At 40.5% G+C, this 19,185-nt stretch overlaps 1 protein-coding gene across 1 annotated transcript in view; it reads left to right on the plus strand.

Annotated features, from left to right (window-relative positions):
• The window catches only part of LOC114458957 (homeodomain-interacting protein kinase 1-like), a gene marked incomplete at its 3' end in the record, with an annotated part of 38,619 nt that extends 19,453 nt beyond the window's left edge, over nt 1-19,166 (plus strand). Inside the window, exons 3-6 of the mRNA XM_028441346.1 lie at nt 4,336-4,419; nt 18,468-18,643; nt 18,750-18,941; nt 19,092-19,166. Of these exons, the coding sequence (XP_028297147.1) occupies nt 4,336-4,419; nt 18,468-18,643; nt 18,750-18,941; nt 19,092-19,166 (527 nt within the window). The remainder of the gene's footprint in view (nt 1-4,335; nt 4,420-18,467; nt 18,644-18,749; nt 18,942-19,091) is intronic.
• Nucleotides 19,167-19,185: the final 19 nt, after the last annotated feature.

A 19,185-nucleotide genomic window follows, 5' to 3' on the forward strand; every position in this document is an offset into this window, starting at 1 on the left:
GTAATCAGTGATATATTTATAGCCCAAAGCATGGCGTGATAACGTGTCATAATACATGCCCTAATCACCTTAGCGAATAGAAAAAGAGAACACAAGTTCATACTGATTGCAAGGCCTTACTGGCGTAGCAGTAGCAGGTGCTCTAACTCACCCAGCTGTCATACGAAAGTACAAAAGGTTATACAGATGTCATGGCAATACAAAAGTACAAAAGTTCACTCAGATGTCATGGTCCAACTGGAGTACAAAAAGTTACTTAAAGGTGGTTTCCATCTGTTTGTGTGGTTAATACTTAATGCATCCTGTTTAACCGACACCTCGAGGTGTTAGTTCTTCTTTCGAAAAACAGACGTCTTCTTAGAAAAAAGAAGTATCACTACCGGATGGTCATGTTTAGGTCACATTGAGGTCACATTTTTCCTAGCATTTCTCTATAACAATGGCAGTTTAATAGCTGTACTGGTTAAATAAGCATTTCTTTGCAGGATAATGAATGAATGATTAATACACAATCATACAACATCCTCCTTATTAATCATCATGAATATATGTGGATAGCATCAGCCAGAGTTGCCGCTCGCCAGAGGTTTCCAGAGTAGCCGCCCCCGGCTAGGGTGTCAACCCCTTACGGAGTTACTTTTCAGCGCCTGCTGGCAACCGAGGCCCCTTGTGGCGGGGTACGACCCCCCTTCACGACCGACATCACGACCCCTCTAACGTCTGCCAGAGCCTCGCTGAGAAGCGAAAACGCTCTCTCCAGCCTACCCAAACTGTCATCAGCCGGGGCAGGTGTCACCGTGTCCATGTCTTCATTGGGTGCCTCCGCCCCCCTTCCACCCACGAATGTCTCTGCACTTTCCGTCAATGCCTCCACCACATCATCATCCAGCACTTCCTCCAATGGAGGAAAGTTGTCAGCTTCCTCTTTGGCAGACTCGATTTTTACCACTGTGGGGAAGGGGGGTATTCCGGCTACCCTCTCGGCAAAGAAGATTTCTCCTGTGTTATCATCTCTCTCCTGCTTCATTTCCACACCCGCAGGGGATTGAGAGACGGCACGAGGAGGTGACACAGTCAGGGCCTCGGACGAGGCCACTTTCTCCCTTTTCCACTCCGGACCCATATCACCTCCATCCTCTCCACGCCTCTTGGTGGTGGAGGATCCACTTCCAACTCCTTCATCTCCTGAGGAAGAATCACTCCCCCCCCAGTCCTCAATGCAAAGTTTTTCATCCACATCTTTATCATCGCTCATGCTCCACCCCAGTGTCAGGAACCGAGCTACGGCTGGAATTTTTGACATGTCCCCATATCTGTTTTTCTCCAGGTTGTTGTTTTTCCTGGTTAGCTTTTGGTAACGTTTTTGGTAGAACGAGATGTATTCTCTTCCGATGTTAATTGTCTCCATCCCACCGCCAAACTCTCTCACCTGTCTGAGCGCAGTAAAATTAATTTTTCCCGCTTCTGCTCTTGTCACTAGGAAAAGATGGGGATTCAGGTAACTCTTTCTTCCTTCAGTAATTTCACTGAAGAAGTAAGGAGTATCCCTGTCAGGATAGGGGTAATTCCCCAGTGTCAGGGGTGTCTCATAGACATCTAGTCCACACGGCACCCAAGCATCCCCCCAGCACGTTAAATCAGGAGCCCCGCAATCAGTGGATCTAGGATCCCGCGCGTCTAAGGAGGCACCCCCCATTCTGACCCTGTCACATGTCATAGTTGCAGACCACCTCCTCCCCGTGTGACACCAGCGAGTGCTGCCTCGCAACCCCCAGCTTATTCTCTCTGATTGTTTTTTGTGATCGGGGTGTTTTGCTGCCATTTGCCTATCGTTCCATCTCACGGAGGGCTCTGGTGTCATAAGAAAAAGTTTCTGCCCGAAAAGCCAAAATGGGCATCCTCCATCCTGTGGGTTGATTAACACCTCCCACATTTCAACTCCCATTCTTGGGTGCAACTCATACAAGGGCAAAAAGCCAGTTGTATCAGTTTCAAAATCTTCTGCCATTGTGGCCCCATCTGGCACCATCACGCCACGCGGAAGAACCCCTGGGTGCCAGTGCAGGGGTTTATCCTCAGAAATAAAGGGGTTGCCGTCAATGTCCAATTCAAGACAGACAGATCTGTACTCTTTATTTTCGTTTTGAATTAACAACCCCTTCGACATAATCATTGTAGCTTTTACACTCCTTTTTTCATTTTGAGCCCCATTTATCCTAATCCATGCTGGTGTAGGGATATTTAGCCCTACGCACCTTCGGAAGGGGTATGGCGAGTCGTTCAGGTATCCATCTTGTCCCCTTATGCTTGATGTGTCCCACAACACTTTGCGTAACTCTCCATTTCTCCCATCAGATCTATACTTGTTGAGCCTGAAAGAAATCCAAAACCAGGCATTGTTGCCAATCCCGCTTTTGTTTTCTCCTACTGGCGCGTACTCTCCGGGGAATTTTCTGTGTTTTGCGTCCGCGATCCTTATTTGTTTGGTGTACCAATCTGCTTTTTCCGGTAGAAGCTCCATATCGCGCGGCACCAGCTTCCCGTCCTATAGATGGGAGAGGAGAGTTCAAACATTAGCATGCAATTCTATGTTATTCAAGGAGATTCCTCCCTTATCAATAATATGTCTATCCCGTAATTCCAATCTTTTACGGTGATTTAATCCCATGACAAACCCCACAAGGGCTATTGCCAAAACTTGTGTAGGTTACCCCATAGCTACACTAAATTTTGATTACTTTTTGCTGATGGCCGACCTCTTTTGATACATAACCATTAATATTAATAGGCTAAATATATTCCTGCACCAATAAAACGAAAGTGGTTAACGTTTGTTGTCTTCATCCTAACTATGGCTAAAATTATATCTAGGGCATAAATTACTGTGGTCTCCATCCAGAATTCTTAATTTGTTAAGGATTAGATATGCTCACAACTGCATGATTTAATCTGAAGTTAACCATATATACTTATATCACTCCCTTTTTTTTTTTTTTTTTAAATTAGTGGGTTTTTGTTAGTCTGTGTCAAAGGTGAGTTTTCAGAGATTTATTGTGCTGTGATTATCATCTCTGTGAGGAGAACATTAGTAAAGTGTGTGCTGTGATATCAGTAATCAATAGAAGCACCGTAGACTTATATCCATTATATAAAAAAAAAAAAAAATCTAAAATGGTGGCCCAGGAAGCCATTAGGCTAAAAATAACAGGATTTAATCCTTATTTGGTCTTCAACATCTGTGCCGAATTTCACAATAAATGTGTGACGTGGCTCTGAGATAGATTAAAAAATATATATTTACAGCATCTGTTTTTGATTCAATACACTCCGTCAGAAAAACTCATCAAAAGTGTCAAAACAGGACAGAAAAGTTTAAACAAGTCTCTAAAATGATGCGAAAAGTTCAAAGTTATTACAAAGATGATTTAATTGTGATAAAGCTGTAAAATATTAGTTTGGGAGACTTTAAAAGGGTCTAATTTGGCTCATATATTCAAGTTTTGAGGCTAAAGTCGCTTAATACCATGAATTAACGGGCCTGACACGTGCACTTCCATATATGGTCAGACAGGCCAGTTTTCCCGCTCGGGATTCGAGAAGTTTTAAAAAACTGAGCTCCTATTGGTCCACAGCAGGTGACTGTCAACCTAACTTGGCCTTTGGCAGGGAATGCTCTTCTCTGATTGGCTGAGTTGATTAAAAGTCCTTATTTTGGCCTAGCAAGCGAACCAAAGCATCTGATTTTTTTTTTTTTTTTTTCAGTTAATGTTACATTTTTGGAACAATTAAACATGATTTGTCAAAGTTGTGGCATCGCTTCTGTTCTGATGACGTAACTCATGATTGAGGAGTCTAAAACTTCTATCCATTCAATTAGGTTGTCTCTACTGGCTGTCAAAATCAATAGGCATGCTATTCCAGCCAGCAAAAAGAAGTCTGCGTTAATACTTAAAATTATTTTTTCACTGCCAGCAGCTGGGTTTTCAGCAGCTAGGTTTTCGTTAAGTGCCTCCGTCAATGCCCCACATTTTTCCAATTGCGTTGCACAAAGTTGCCAGTTTATTTTTCTTCCTGTGTTACTTTTAATTATATTGTCATGGCACAACATCAGTTGTTTTAAACAGCTGAACACAAGTGTACCACCTGAAGGGGCAGTTGATGCCTTTGACAATGGTGTGGGTGTAGTCTTTGTATCATTTACTGAGTAATGGTAGTAGGTGGTTGGTGTTTCAGTCATTGTTAGTCTATTTCCCTCACACTTCACCCATTCCTCACTACAAAAATCCCAATCCATGTCTGCATTGGTGTTGTTTCTCATCATCATTGCTGTATTAGCATGGCACCACATCAGTTGTATTAAACAGCTGAAAACAAGTGTACCCCCTATAGTAGTGGTCGATGCCATGGTGCAAGGTGCAGGTGTGGGTGTGGGTGTGGGTGCGAGGGTTGTTGTTATATTTACCGGATGATGGAAGTTTGGCAGTGCTTCAGCCATTCCTATTCTCCTTCTCTTTGGTCAATCCCCTGTCAGTCGTCTATTAGTCGTCTGTTATCTCTTCCGCCAGTTTGTCTGTTAGTTGCTTATCAGTCCTTCTGCCGGTTTTCTCCTCGTGAGAGTGTCGTAAGGTGTCTATTCTTCAGTATATATCTCTAAGATGAGCCCACTATCTCCCCCCCAGTGGGTGGAGAACGCCCAATCACATGATGCCTTTCACACTTTTTTCTGAGCAGGAGTCTCCCATATGAGGGCTCTTTCACCTTCTTTAAACAATGCCTTTTCTCCAATTTTTGTATTTTCTTGTCTAACTTTCTAAAAGTAGTTTTTGTCAGGTAGGAATAGAAGAACTGCATCTGCTAACGTATATGCATATCTTCTAATAATATCTACTTCTCCTCCGACGAAAACTCCTTTCTCGCTTTCCCCCAGCTCTGTCATATTTCCCACTCTGACCTCATCAAAGAAACTACCCAAATCCTCCCTGACATCTATCTTTCCTTTCCAATTAAAAGGTGTTCCTCTCATTAAAAAATTCCAAACCGTCATGATCTTTGGGAGGTAATGGATAAGCCAAGAATTTATGTATCACCGACCCATCATCCCGAGGGATTGCTATCAGGTGTGGAATTACTAAGACTCCCATTTCAGCCGAATCAAAACTATTCCATCCTTCTTCTTCACCGAGTAATAAACCTGCTAACTGACTCCATTCCCATGCTTCAAAGAATGCAGAGGGCCTTATCTTTTGCTTCTTCTCTTAGTTTAGAGAGGAGATGTCCGCTACAATTCCACATCGCTTCTTCCCATAAGTCACTTCTAAACGGCTCTTCAGCAATATATCTACTGGTATTACTTGTCACTACTTCCAGTATTAACTTATATGCATTCGTGACCCGCGTCAAATCAACCCCCAGTATGACAGACATACATTTTCTTGCCTCTATCCACCACACTGTCTGGTTCATCATCATTTAACCATTTTTTTTTTTTTTTTTTTTTTTTTTTTTTCTCACCGGGATTTGGTTGTATTAAAAACACAGTGTCTTAAAGGATTTCTGTCATCGCTTCTCTGTGCAATCCAATATTTCCTCCTTTGAATCCGTGGCAGACTACCATTCCCTGTATGATACAGGCTCCTATTTAATTTTTTTTTTTTTTTTTTTTTTTTTTTTTTTTTTTTCCAAAAAATCCTGCATCATTATTTTTTCCAAAATAGTCTCCTGTAACCTTATCGATTTACATTGCGTCCCATTCCCGTATGTGAAATTTCTAGTCCAATTTTTTGTTACGTCTTTCCATTTCTGGAAAATGTTGACATACCATTTTACGGCGTCTACGCTACATTTTTTGTCCTTTATAATCTCTAATACCACGTTTCCATCAAATTTTCTTTGAAATCTTCTTATCTTTTTGTATCGTAAACCCCGGGGTCACCAATGACATAGTTTTAATATCATGAATCAGAGCCCTTCTTTCCAACGGTTCAAATTTAAAATTGCAAAAAAAACCTCTTAATCAGCTGTGGAAGGACATTTCACAATGTTATATTCTTCCTCTGTGATCTCATCATGAGATGGGACATTCCACACTGAGTATTCGTCTAATTTCTGTTTGTTTTATACACTCCAAACTTCTCTTCAGTTATTTCCCATTTTTTCCTTAATATCTGAATATAGGATTGATATCTGCATTCTATTGAAGTATCCCTTCTTTCTCACCAATACAGCTTCCTCTCACAGCGAATCCTTCTGCAGTAGTATCGTCATAAATCTTCTCATAATCCTCCCATGTGCATATTTCCATGTCACCCTTTACTGCTTCACAGACTCATAGACTCTCATATGCTACCCTTGAGAGCCTTTCCATAGTCTTCATCAGTTCTTCCTCACAGCATGGCCCCTGATAAGCTTCAAATGCTATCTCGCATCCTCTCAGTTCCATCATATCCATTCTCTTAACACGCTTCTTACTTCCCTAATTTTGTTATATTACTAATTGTAGTATTTAATGTAGTCACCGGAAAAGTTGTTGCTTTTACATATTTATTAGGTGATTCGGGTGAATTTTTATCTTGTGGCCTTGTCACGTTTCACTCAGGCCCCTTTTTACCATTTCTATCTTTATCAGCCTTATTCTCCTACACACCCCCTTCCCTTTATCCACAAGACTCTTCATTAAAGCTGTGTTATTTATTAGCAATAATTTCTTCCACATTCTTCCTCAATGCAGTTAAGCCGCCTGGTCTCTTTCCCTTAACACCTTCCTAGCCTCCCTATCATAATGCCTTTTATTCCATATTAGGTGCAGCCTCTCCATTCTTCCGATGGGATAACCTTTTTCTCTGTAATGAGAATAGCACCACAATTGCTTCATTATATTATTTACATTTTTCCATTTTTATTTATTTATCTATATAATTTTTTTTTTTTTTTCTACGACGCTATTCTCTATCAGAGTGTCTTCCTCTGGCTTTTTTATATCTTTTGTTTTTTGAAGACAAGCCTCCTCCTAGGTCCCTTCTTTTCCTTATTATCCGGAGTACTCACAGGAGTATCTACCCAAGTCTCCCTTGGTTTTTCATCTACTCCCGTGAGGCCATCATCATTTCTCCTAGCTTTTCACCTATGTTTGTGAGTTCTACTTTATCTTTAGCAAACCTCCGTTTAGTTTTAGAAACTCGGCAGGCCCCAGCCAACTCTATTCCTGCCATCTTTCTCTACCGGCCGATAGTCATATCTTGTCCTCCTATCCTGCCTTTTTCCCATCCATCTGAGACAGAACACTCCTTCCATACGCAGACAACACTTCCCCGGCTGATACTCTCTCTCCATGGGAAGAGAGCCAGGAGAATGTCCTGGGAACAATACACGTACCATCATCATCTCATCCCAAGGAGCAGAGCATAACCAATCCCATGGTCAATTGGGCTCGGTCCGGTAAGACCTGGTAAAACTCATCAACCTCCGAAGGGTGATACGGAACCTCCCAAGTGGGGAGAACCGCTTCTTCCACCTCAGCTTTTTGAAGTCATAAACTTCGGAGGCCCTGTTGGAATTGTGTCCTGCCTATCAATCCCTTTTACATCATTATTCCTTAAACCGCCTTTTAACTCGGACTTGCTGGGGGTGATATTTTTCCTCCATCCGTAATGTATATTACGTTACCTTCCTGTCGGTCGATTACCCGGAATTCTTTTCCGTTTTTATCCACCTGTCTTTTGCCTGTAACACAGGATAATTCTGGGTCAATCTGGTAACTGTTTTGCAATGTTTAGGCTGGCTTAATATTTGGTTGATGTAAAATAAATCGTCATGGCTCCACCAGTCTTTCCCTATCGCGGCTATTGCTTCTTTCGCTGATCTAACAGCTCGTTCCGCAACACCGTTTGTATTGGATTGGTATGTGATCGCAAGAACATATTCTATTTGAAGATCATACAACAGTTTCTGGAACTTTGACTCAGAGAATATTGTGGCATTATCACTTTTTACTTCTGTTATTGTCATGTTTCCCTGTAGATATGACAGCGAGCATTTTTCTGCCTCTTCTTGTGTCTCAGGCATCAGGGGAAATATCCTTGTATTTCCTCCTGCGTTATCTGCTATTACCAAGAACTTTTTATATATTATTTATTTATTTTTTATTTTTTTTCAACTTTGGTATATGTCCCACATCCATAGATGCTGACAGTCCCATGACCTCTGTTGATATTGGCCTTTCATTGCATTCGATGGGTGGCAGATTTCTTTTTCTCGCGCATTTCTCGCAATTGCTCCGAAGCCTACCGAACATTCCTTCTAAATGTTTCAATTCCACTTGCTGATCTTTCAACCAGCTTTTTATTCTTTCTGTCCCAGGGTGCAATAGCACGTCATGTATGATTTTTAGATATTTTTCTTTATCCATTTCAGGTATCTCTATTCTTCCTTCCTCATTTCTCCATGACTCAGGGGACAACAGGGACACCTCTTATCCCTTTTAATTTTGCTTTACTCTTTATAGCCCGCACAAGGTCATCCACTCTCTGGTTTCCTTCATGCTCAAAATCACTTTGACCTGTGTGACTTTATACATGCTCAATCCATATTCGTGATTTTGTAATAGCTGAGCAATAATTATCCAGTGCATTTTGTGCCCTAATTCTTTTCCTCAGTAATTTTGATAGTCTCTGGCCTTCCAAAATCGTAGATTTTTTTTTTTTTTTTCTATTAATTTTTTCTTCTCTTCATCCCATTGTCTTAGTCCTAATTTTATTTATTCTAGTCCTCTGACTAAACCAGGGTACCCGGGAATTGTGGACCTAACCCAGCTCATTTTTCCAATAGCTCTTTCCAAATCTTTCACCGTGTGTGGTTTAAGATTGTCAAGGTAGCCAGGGACCATTTGGATTGATTCACTCCCTATTGTCATATCTAAGTACTTCACGGAGCTTGTTCCTATCTCACATTTAGGAAGGCCTATTTTCATCCCATTTACTTTTAGGCGATCTAACACTTTTTCTAACAGTGTATAGTGTTCTTCTTCTTCTTCTGTGGAGAAGAAAATGTCATCTATATAAACTTGCACTGGAAGTCCTGCTAACAGCTTTTCCATTCTTTCCTGGAAAGCATTTGGGGAGTTACAAAATCCTTGGGGTAGACGTGTCCAGCAATATCCCTGATTTTTTATCATAAAACATGTTTTCAGTTGCGACACTTCTTCCAGTGGCACGCTCCAAAACCCGTTAGCTAAATCTATTGTGGTATTATACCTTTTTGGCCTTAAGCTCATCATTGTGACTTTTGGATTTACCATCTGCCATACATCTTTTGCCGTTAGGTCATTTAATTGTTTCAAATTATGTACTGCTCTAACAGTACCATCTTTTTTTGGTACAGCCTGAACAGGCATCAAGCAAGGCGGTTCATCTACTTTTCTAACGACTCCGAGTTCCTCCAATTCCGGTATTGTTTTTGTTTTCCTGGCATCGTCCCCCTAATAACATATGGCTGAGTTTTTATCATACCTACGTCATTCTTGAATTTTGCCACTTCTGCTTTTCTTAGTATGCCTATTAATCTTTCTTTATCACTTAATTCAGATTTATCTATTACGTTTTGTAATACTTCTGGAATTATTATTTCTTTCATCCATCTTACTGGATTTCTCTCCAGCCAGTCTATATCTTTAAAAGCCAACAGTGCATGGGGACCTATCAAGACATCCCTGCCCCTAAATTTTCCTATTGGCATGGTGCATTCTTTCCCATTTGCTAATTCCACTAAGGCATATTTATTCATGGGTTCTGTCCAAGGCTCTAATAAGATGGACATATTTGTTCTGTGTCTGATGTAACCCCCTGGAGTTCTCGTTTATCTTTAGCCACCCTATTATATCATTTTCGATTATTTCTCACCCCGGGAGCGTTACTGTGCTTTGCTCCTTCTTGCCCGAGGAACTACCTGATAGTCCTTTATCCACTTCATCTTCCATTCTTCCTTTTCTTTCATTAGATTGTCCCTCTCTGCCTTTGTCATTTTCTGAACATCTTCGTCCGACACTCTCGGACAGGCAGGTGCTCCTTCTTTTATTCCTGAATTCCTTGGTTTCTGACCCTTCTGAGTCTCCCGTAACCTCTGTCCCTCCATTTGATTCTTTCGCGGAAAATACCCTGGTATCTTAGGCCTGATCTGATTTGGGTTTTCCTTTCTTTGACCTCCCGCTGTTGAATTTAGCCTCGGAGAGTTTTCTTCTCTGTGATTCCCTTGATATGTTTATCGTGGTGCAAAAGAGCTCTGTCTTCTTGATGTTTGTATTATTTTTGTTACAGACCCTGTTTCATAGTCCCTCACCCAGGTGACATATGCGTATTTTCGTGGCATTTCAAATTTTTCTGTGGTGCTATTTATTATTTTTATCTGGCCATTATCAGTTGTGAGTCTTAGCTCCTCTTTTTCTGGTAAATTAGTTTTTTTCTCTGTCGTCATCATTAGTTCTTTCTGTGGTGGGGGGAAATGTGGCGTTTGGACAATTTCATCATCCTCCTCATCTGAGCTTATTTCCATCGGGTTTTTATTTATTTTTCTCGGGACAGGGAGGTTTCTTGAGTTTCTACAAGCATTAATTGTCTCCTCTCGCTTTTCCGCCTCTTCTTCCTGCATTTTTACTATCTGACCATAATGTCTCAATTTTTTCTCCGTATAACTTAGCTCCTGTCTGTACTGATCTACTTGTTCCTGGAAAGATTGTTTTTGTAATTCTAAATCAAGCCTTCTCTTTTCTTCAGCTGATCTGCTTGCTATTTCTCCTTCCCTTATTTGAATATCCTTTTCAATTTCTAATTTCTGCAACTCTCTGAGATGACGCTCCTGATCCGCTTTTTCTTTTTCCCTCCTTTCCCTGTCAGCATTCCTATGCTCTTCCTCTGCCGTTTCACATCTTAATTTTAATTGCTCTAATTTACTCTCTAGGAGAGCTTCTCTTTCTCTGCTCTCATTATTGTTTGGCCTTGTCTTATCTTTACACTGACGATAGGCTTCTGCAGCTCTTCTCTCTAACCACATCTGTTGTGCAATATCCTCCCTGAAAGGCACAAGCCCTTCATCATCCTCCTCTTCACTCCCAGAGCTGCCTTCCTCATCCTCAGTAGTTACTAAGTATTTACTACTTAGACCTCCGTCTCCCTCTTCTATTAGTGCATCTATTATGCCCTCGTCTGTGAAATAAGGGGCTGAGGGAGTAAGAGGCATTATTTGTGTAATTATTGTCCTATACGGCGATGCTCCCGCTTGTAGTTCCTCATATGGAGGTGGCTTTGCTGTTTTTATTTGACCCTTGCCTCCGTCTCTTCCTATTGTGTCAGGCCTTGCGCCCCTCTCTGCTGATTTTGACCTTGGTCGCGTCTTTGACAACACCTTTAATCCTTCTATTTTGTAGCCGAGGTCATCCTCAGGTATTTTTGCTATTTTTGTATGATGCAGAGACAGGAGGGTGTTTGCTTCTTGAAATTTTTCTCTGGTTTGTAGGACCCATATAATTCGACGTCCTGCACCTTTGCTTAACCAATTCCTCATAGCTTCATATATCATTATCCTGGCCATATTGTCGGGATATCCGAACAATCCGTCTCCCCACGTGGTAGTTACCACTGTTTTTGTTTCCACCGCATCAAAGACAGCCGCCAGAGTTTCCTCTAATTCATCCCAACTTAATTTTGGATCTTTATCGTAGAAACGAGAGTAATACCCATTAACTATCGATACCACCCCATCATTTTTTATTTCCTCTTTCTCTATCCTTACTTCGCTTGCCGTTTTTCTTGGATATTTTCCTGTTTTAATATCTCTCCTGTTTATATCCTTATTGACTGATATGGGCCATCGCGTTGCCACCCATCTCGCCACTCCGCCACCATCTTCCCCACGGGGATTTCTTGGGTTTAGAATAGTACATTTTGGCCCTGATATTTCTGCCACCAATGTGTCTCCTAGGTTTGCTCTTACTGTTGTAATCACGTCATTGAATCTCACGGTTTCAATCTCTCTGCTAAGTACCCTAGTACCGGTGGAGCCTGTTGACAATCCTCCTGTCGAAACTCTTCGAACAGGAGAAAAAAATGGGGAGGTAACTCCCTCCGCCATTGCTTTATCTTACGTTCGTGTCACAGTATTCCCGTAAGCGGAGACTGAGGTATCTCCTTGAGAAGAGGGCTTCAATAGCCTTTTCCCCTCTGATTCCACGCGTGTTTGAATAGGCTTACCTTAACCTGATTCTTTCAATAAAAGACACCTTTCCGATTTTGTGTTCAAAGTGCTAGACCTCACACTTCTAATCTCTCACTCTTTTTCTTTGCACACTCTGTCCAGGGTGATCAGGTCTGCCAGAGTAACAATTACTAAAGAGCTGGAGATTTTTTCACTACTTTCGTACTGAGTTATCCTTTATTCCTCATAGGGTGAAAGCCAATCAATTCACCCTCCTCCTACCAAGCAGTATGGTAGGGAAATGAGACTCTCTCTCTACACCTTTTTTTAGGGACACTCCGTAGGTTTTCTAATTAGACTCGGTACTCGTTTTATTTTTCCCGGACTAATAGGTTAACTTAGTCGTGCCCTCACGTATGGGCGCCATGTCGTTAGCCCGCAGGACTTTATAACGGTAGGGGATCTAAAACTGTCGTAACTTCACACAAGAATTCCCCCTCTACCTTGTCACCGAAGCTGGCTGCCTATCCTCTATTAAATGTTATATTAATAAAGAAAAGGACTATATGTACCTCCTCTTATAGGAAGTCCAAGAGTCGTCTCGCTATTTTGTGGGATTGATATTAAGACCCACCGAGTGTAGGTCAAGGCTGGAAACAACTCTTATTTACAACAGCATGAGTTAGCCCCCCCTGACTCCCCTGATAAAGAGGGAGCCAAAGGCGGATTCACTTACCAGAGGTCTAGAAGTGTGTCTCTCGACCCAGGAGTCATCTCAGATGTGGGTAGTATATACATTGCAGGTTGATTTAATCAAGAAGGCTTCTTAATATTTAATGGTTTTTATTAAAGGTTTACAAAAATCAAGTAAAAGTCAATCAAAAAGTTTCAAAGTATCAAAGTCCTAAACTATCAGCCGATAGAGAAAGACGGGGGCCTCATGAACAACTGAATGTCCGTCTAAAGGAGGCCCCCGAATACAGTAATCAGTGATATATTTATAGCCCAAAGCATGGCGTGATAACGTGTCATAATACATGCCCTAATCACCTTAGCGAATAGAAAAAGAGAACACAAGTTCATACTGATGTCAAGGCCTTACTGGCGTAGCAGTAGCAGGTGCTCTAACTCACCCAGCTGTCATACGAAAGTACAAAAGGTTATACAGATGTCATGGCAATACAAAAGTACAAAAGTTCACTCAGATGTCATGGTCCAACTGGAGTACAAAAAGTTACTTAAAGGTGGTTTCCATCTGTTTGTGTGGTTAATACTTAATGCATCCTGTTTAACCGACACCTCGAGGTGTTAGTTCTTCTTTCGAAAAACAGACGTCTTCTTAGAAAAAAGAAGTATCACTACCGGATGGTCATGTTTAGGTCACATTGAGGTCACATTTTTCCTAGCATTTCTCTATAACAATGGCAGTTTAATAGCTGTACTGGTTAAATAAGCATTTCTTTGCAGGATAATGAATGAATGATTAATACACAATCATACAACATAAACAAAGACACACAGAGAAATCTGAACGTTACCATGATGCATTCATGGCCATGGGAAATCTCAGCATCAGTTAACCACTGAATACACACAGTGGAACATAACCAGAACATAGAACCCAATCTGTTACAGTACGTAGACCAGACCAGGTGGTCTGTGTGTGGAGCACAGACCTGACTGAAGAACCAATCATATTTGTTTAACACAGGAATCACTTTAGAAATGATACCACAGCAATATAGAAGTGTTTATTAAAACACAACATCAATGTAATAGAGATTTAAAAAATTTAAATCAATCTTGAAGCCTGACCCGACTCTAAACCAACTCTAATGAGTGGCTCAGGTCTAGGGAACAAAACTAAAAACACAATAAAATAATAAATCCATCAGGACCAACAACTCTAAATATTTGTGATATTTAATAGTGTTCATTAGGGTCACAGATTTGGTTTATAGGTGTGTGTGTGTGTGTGTGTGTGTGTGTGTGTGTGTGTGTGTGTGTGTGTGTGTGTGTGTGTGTGTGTGTGTGTGCGTGTGTGTGTGTGTGTGTGTGTGTGTGTGTGTGTGTGTGTGTGTATTATTATTAGGGCTGGGTTAGAGGATAAATTCATTAGCTCGTGCCCTTGGTAGCGCTATCTACTCTATCTACTCTATTTTATCTATTTTATCTATTCTCAGCTTTTTCTCAACAAGGACATTTTCTGATAATGTTATGATGGTAAAAACTCTACATCATTAGTTCAAAAACCATCAACAGTTACTGTAAATCTACAGCAGTAAAAAAGGTCTATTAAAAACATGATAAATAACTATTTATCATGTTTGTAAAGAAAACTGATTTATTTACTCAAGTAGACGCAGTGTTGGGAGCGTTACTTTAACACTAGCATGCCCAAGGTTTTCTTACTCCTGTTGCCCTGCCCAGAGGCCGCCAAATGACACTCATTTGCAACTCAGTGGGCCACCTCTCTTATGTAAATAAAGCCTTTCGATCGGAATGTACAGCTAGGCAGTGACAAACTTTGGGGGTTGGTGTAAATGATGGCCAGTGTTGAGAAACCAGTTTCTCCCAGGTAGATGTTTGTTAATCCAAATAACATTATATGGAATTATTGGATAAGAATGGCCAAATTAATATGAGCCATGTGTGTTGTGATCAATTAATAAACCACAATAAATAAAATTAGAAAAAGAAAAACAGTATTAACAGTATTCATTATTTACCTTTATTGTTTTTGAAAAGTGCTTATAAATAAAATGTATTGTTGCTATTTATGGTAAAGCGAGATTTCCGAGTGTGAAAAGGACTGTTTGAGTTCTCACTTTAAAAAGGTAAATTCACGAGGTCCACCATTCACTAACCAGGTCCATGATTATTTTATTAAGCTATTATTTTACAAATTTGAAGAAAGTGCACAAGATGCACAAAGAATCAATGCTTCAACAGGGAAAAACAATCTCAATCTCTGTTTACACCATCAGTTATGCTGACATTATCCCTCTTAACCTTTGACCCAATGCGGAAGTACAAAGCCGGACAAGTTTGGCATCAAGTTCTGGGTGGCATGTGACCTTAAATCCAAGTATGTGTGCAAAATCATCCCATATCTTGGCAAAGACCCCAGTCGTCCACCTGGGGAGAGATTGTCTGAAAATGTGGTGATGAAGCTTATGGAACCGTTTATGGACAAAGGAAGAACTGTTACAACCCACAATTTTTTCACTTCATTGTCACTAGCACGTCGACTGCACAGCCAGAAGACCACCCTCCTTGGCACAGTCAATAAGATTCGCCGGGAGCTTCCAGATTCAGCTAAAAAGAATTTGGCCCGTGAGGAATTCAGCACAGAAGTGTTTTCAACCTCTGGTGCCACACTGACTGTTTATGTGCCCAAACGAAAGAAGACTGTCTGCCTCCTCAGTAGCGTGCACAGCGTGGTGGAGACTGAGGCTACTCGGAAAAAAAAGCCGAACACAGTCACCGACTACAACAGCATGAAATGCGGTGTGGATGTCATGGACCAGATGGTTCGAAAGTACACTGTGCGTTCAGGAACACGGCGTTGGCCAGTCGCTGTGTTTTACAACATGATTGACATTGCAGCGCTGAACGCACATGTGCTTTATCAGGCATGCACTGGGGTCAAGGAGAGAAGGGTGGACTTCTTGCTGGAGCTTGCAAATGAGCTTGCCCAGTCTCAAATGGCAGCCAAGGAGGTGAATGAGCAAAACCTTCAGCAACAACCACCCACACCTGATGTGGGGAAAAGGGCATTGTGCCAGGTGAAGTGTTGCTGCAGGAAAAACCGTGCCACCAAGCGTTGTATGTATTGTGACAAGTTTGCATGTGGCAAATGCATAAAGGAGGTGTGGCAGTGCCAGAAATGTTCACAAAATCTCTAATAAATAAATTTCGCCAAGAATGCAAACAAACTGTGTTGACGTCTCACTATTACTACTTACTACTTTCTGTTGCAAAAGTTGAAATATAAGTTGCAACCTCTATGTAGCTGCTGTATGGGAAACACAAAGGAGAATACAAAAGGTCTTTGTGTCCTGGAACCTACCTAGCCACCCCCCCCCCCACCCTAGCTGAGGGGGGAGTAGTGGCCTCAGTAACATAACAATGGTCACAAGCTGAGTTGTTCACACCCGCCATCTGACACCAGCTTGGACTTTAAAGGTATAGGTGTCAAATGACACCACTCTGGTCATGCTAGTGTTAAAAAAGTAATTAGTTATAATTAATCACTATTTGTTCTAAAAAGTAACTGAGTTAGTAACTGATTTACTCTATAATAAAAGTAACTCATTACCAATGAAAGTAACTATTTGTGTTACTGTTAAAAAAAAGAGTTGATATTTGTCAAATAATTCATATTTTTAGATGTGTGTGTCGTGAGGTGCTTCATTAAATTATAGTTGTTTACAACAGATGTGGACAAAGTCTTCACTCCTGGATATAATGAACACTTCACATGTACGTTCTTGTCTTTGACCATAATTAATATAAAGTAGTGTTTGTATCGTCACCTTAAAAATAACAACTTTTCATCAGATTGTTCCACGCTCACCATCTCTGCTGAGTCATCAAATCTGTAGTGTGTGTGTGTGTGTGTGTGTGTGACTGTGTGTGTGTGTGTGTGTGTGTGTGTGTGTGGTGTGTGTGTGTGTGTGTGACTGTGTGTGTGTGTGTGTGTGTGTGTGTGTGTGTGTGTGTGTGTGTGTGTGTGTGTGTGTGTGTGTGTGTGTGTGTGACTGTGTGTGTGTGTGTGTGTGTGTGTGCTGGCACATGTGTAAAAACACTGGCTCTGATTGGCTACCATGACCAATGACACCGCCTTAGCCAATCATAATCTCTCACCTTGTTTCTAACCCACCTCCTCACTACAGCTGTGTATGAATCCAGAGGTGTTTTCAGATCACAGTTTATTTAATCAATGCATGTAACGCACCACATGTAATGTTCAGTAACGTTAACGACTATGTAACGGTGTAAAAAGTAATTAGTTAGATTACCCCGTTACTGAAAAAAAAAAACGCCGTTACTTAACGCCATTATTTTAAACGCTGTTATTTTAAACACTGATAATCTCTGTGATAAAACACAAATGATTAGTTTTCTCGTCAGTGTAACTCAGCGTTTGGATATGAAATGATAAATTATCTCATCAATGACACTGAGTGTGTTAATATTTATTACATGCACACATTTTTTTTCTCCTCCATCAATAATTTGTGGCACAACTCTTTAAAATATGCCAAAAGGTGAAGTTCAAATTCTAAAAATAGTAAAACATCAGAAATAAATGAATAAAAAAGGGCCTAAATTCAAGGTTGATGTTGGACGAGACACAGAAAAGAGTTTAGACGAGCCTGCAGACACAAATAAATCATGTATAACATGAACTCAGTGGTACTTGTGATAATAAAGGTTAAGGGGTACATGGGGCAATAAAGTTTACATACAAAGTTTACTGTATATAATATCAGTCATTTGGATGAATTCTTACATTTTTTCTAATCCTATCCACTTGTATTATTCATTTAATAGTTAAGTAAAAAAAAAAAAAAAAAGACCCCCCTCAAAAAACAATACTCAGGTAAAGTACAGATACTCAATAATACTACTTAATTACAGTACTTAAGTATATTTACTTCATTTGTTCACACTGAATGTATACATGTAAAATAGAGTTTGATGTCAGCTTTCAAGTATGGTTGCCATGGCAGCAAGATGAAAGAGAACCAAACAAAGCCATAACTCCAGTAGCTTGTCTGAGTGGTTGTGGTTCAGTTGGACAAACATTCTCTCTTGATCTAAGTATTGAGAAGATAAATAAGCAATATTTGTGTATTTTTAAAGCTTAAATAGTGAAGACCTGATTGAGAAATGGCTGCTGTAGGTAAGAGACTTTACAGACAAAATATGAGGATGAACTTTGATCTGTTAAGATGAAATCAGTAGATTTAATTAAAAATGTTACAAATTATCATTAGAAAATGACTTTAATCTGGTTTTAATATATTGAACATATTATTTCTTTAAAAAAACTTATTGATATTTTATGTAGATAATAGTGTTTAGAGTGTACCAACAGAAAATGCAACACATGCAATAAATGCAGAGACAGGACTTCACATATGAAGTGGATTTTCAGACTGTTTTTAAAAAACTCAAACTTCCAAATGACAGGACAGGACAAAATGTCCTTGTTTATGTGAGTCTTAGTGTTGAAATAGTGAATACTAACCTTGTGTCCTGTCTATCCACTTTGACAGAGTCTCAACTCATTTTAGGACAGGTTCTGCAGAGCAGCTCAACTCAATACAGAATCATTGAGTTCATCGGAGAAGGTTCCTTTGGTAAAGTGGCCAAGTGCCAGGTTAATTCCACCAGTGAATTAGTGGCAGTAAAAATACTGAAGGACACGTTTGTGAAAGACGTGGAGGAGGAGGTGAGTGTTTGGATCTCTCCTAGTTTTGGGGCCTCCAACAGGTCTTTTAACTGTTTAGGGAATAGTGATATAAAGATGATCTAATTGTGCTTTTATTCCCCTCCAGCTGTCTATGTTGAGTAAAATCAGCGTATTGGATCCAGACCAGTTTAACTTGGTCAAATTCCACGAGAGGTTTGAGTACTCTAGCTACACCTGCCTCGTCTTTGAGTTGCTTGGGATGGACTTACTCCAGTTCCTCAAAGCTGAAGTGGGTTCTTCAATGTATGTGAACCAAATCCGCCCCATTGCCAAGCAGGTATGATCCTGTTTTATTGTTTGACTAAAATCCTATCTATGATGATGCTTGCTAATGGATTAAGAAAGCCTTGAGCTAAAACCTGAGCTTAAACAGCTCCATAAGAGGAACTCCATTATAATTCTGTCTTTTCTCATCGTGTCCCTGCAGATGTTGGTAGCATTACAGGGACTCCAATCTCTGGGGATCATGCATACTGACATCAAGCCTGACAATGTGATGCTGGTAAACACTGAGGAGGATT

Source organism: Gouania willdenowi, unplaced genomic scaffold, assembly GCF_900634775.1.
Source record: "Gouania willdenowi unplaced genomic scaffold, fGouWil2.1 scaffold_221_arrow_ctg1, whole genome shotgun sequence".
Classification (NCBI taxonomy): domain Eukaryota; kingdom Metazoa; phylum Chordata; class Actinopteri; order Blenniiformes; family Gobiesocidae; genus Gouania; species Gouania willdenowi.